This window comes from Aplysia californica, unplaced genomic scaffold (genome assembly GCF_000002075.1).
Source record: "Aplysia californica isolate F4 #8 unplaced genomic scaffold, AplCal3.0 scaffold00095, whole genome shotgun sequence".
NCBI classification, from domain to species: Eukaryota; Metazoa; Mollusca; class Gastropoda; order Aplysiida; family Aplysiidae; genus Aplysia; species Aplysia californica.
In genome coordinates this window covers 1,305,234-1,306,613 of record NW_004797365.1, presented here as the reverse complement: position 1 = coordinate 1,306,613, position 1,380 = coordinate 1,305,234, and the positions used below count along the sequence as shown (strand labels likewise).

General features: G+C 38.4%; 1 protein-coding gene across 1 annotated transcript in view; it reads right to left on the bottom strand.

Moving 5' to 3' along the window:
• LOC101857014 (extracellular serine/threonine protein kinase FAM20C) overlaps positions 1-1,380 on the bottom strand; it is a 70,444-nt gene that overhangs the window by 23,472 nt on the left and 45,592 nt on the right. The window contains exons 5-6 of the mRNA XM_035968894.1: positions 1,094-1,212; positions 94-172 (exon numbers count right to left, since the gene is read on the bottom strand). Of these exons, the coding sequence (XP_035824787.1) occupies positions 94-172; positions 1,094-1,212 (198 nt within the window). The remainder of the gene's footprint in view (positions 1-93; positions 173-1,093; positions 1,213-1,380) is intronic.

Sequence of the window (1,380 nt, the reverse complement as noted above, 5' to 3'; positions counted from 1 at the left end):
ATAGATAGATAGATAGATAGATAGATAGATAGATAGATAGATAGATAGATAGATATATAGATAGATAGACAGATGGATAGGTAAACTGGTTACCTCATAGGCTTGAACAGGGCCTGACCTTCGTCTTCAAAGGTAATTATCAGCTTAATCTGGGTACCACCTTCCTTTTGTTCTATAGAAAAACAGAAGAAACAAATTGAGTAGTTAGTATTAAGTAATATTTTGATTAAAAGGGATTATAGCAAATATCATATAATAATATAATATTTATACATTACGAAAACCATCGAAACCCCGGCGCATGGAGGGGTAAAGGCAGCAAGCAGGTGTACACTTGATTTGGCTAACAGTCTGAAAGAATGGCGTGTAACAAAACGGGAAGTTGGGCTTGGCTCCCTCTGTTCTAAAGAACATTGAAAGAGTGAAAACTTGCAGAATATTCGAGTAATATCCTTCTTTCCTTTTAAAAAAAATCTCTTCAGCAGGTCAAAGTCAGTCCAGCCGTCCCACACCTTAACACCACTATCCAAACACCGTACCTTAGTAGACGATGCACCAACATTAGTGGCCGCACCTTTCCGTGGTTAATAAGGCGGTCATATCTAAATGCAGCTAGCGATCCAAAATATAAATCTATTTTGAGCAATTTATTCTTTTACCAAAATAGGCATCATGTATAGGAAAGAAAGGTTACTCTAATTAAGAAACGTTTAACATTTCAGAACAATAAAATCATGCAGGGTACGGTATGCCCAAAAGTCGCCATCAAGTAGTAATGTTAGAGTTCAATCCGGCACCGATAACGATAAATCAAGTCGTTCTTCCGATGGGAGTTTTTTGGGAACAGTCTTTGCACGAGTCATAATAAACGAAGATGATAATAAATGTGTTTTGTTTCGTCTTTTCAATGGACGAGTGACCCATCTATACTGATGGCATAAAATACTCGTACGCCTCTCTCTTGAAAAGGGTCTCGATATAAAGCACGCTTTGTTTATCTGATGGTTTAATTTGGGCAACACGGTCCACATTATGATGTAATTAAGAACTTTAATTCAACATACACAGATTCAAGCTCAAACAAAAGACTTACCCACGTCAATGATTTCTTTCGTGGCCATATCATTGAGTAGTTTGTTGATGTATACATCTTTGGAGTCGTACAAGTAGTGCTCTCGGATCCCATAGTGGAAACGTTCCCAAGACTTGACTCTGTATAAAACACGGCAATACTATAATGATTTACTGTGTGTGTGCCTTTGTCTGCGCTTGGGTAAGTGTGTGAGTGTGTGAGTGTGTGAGTGTGGGAGTGTGTGTGTGTGTATGTGTGTTTTTGTGAGTGTATGAGAGAGAGAGAGAGAGAGAGTGTGTGTGTGTGTG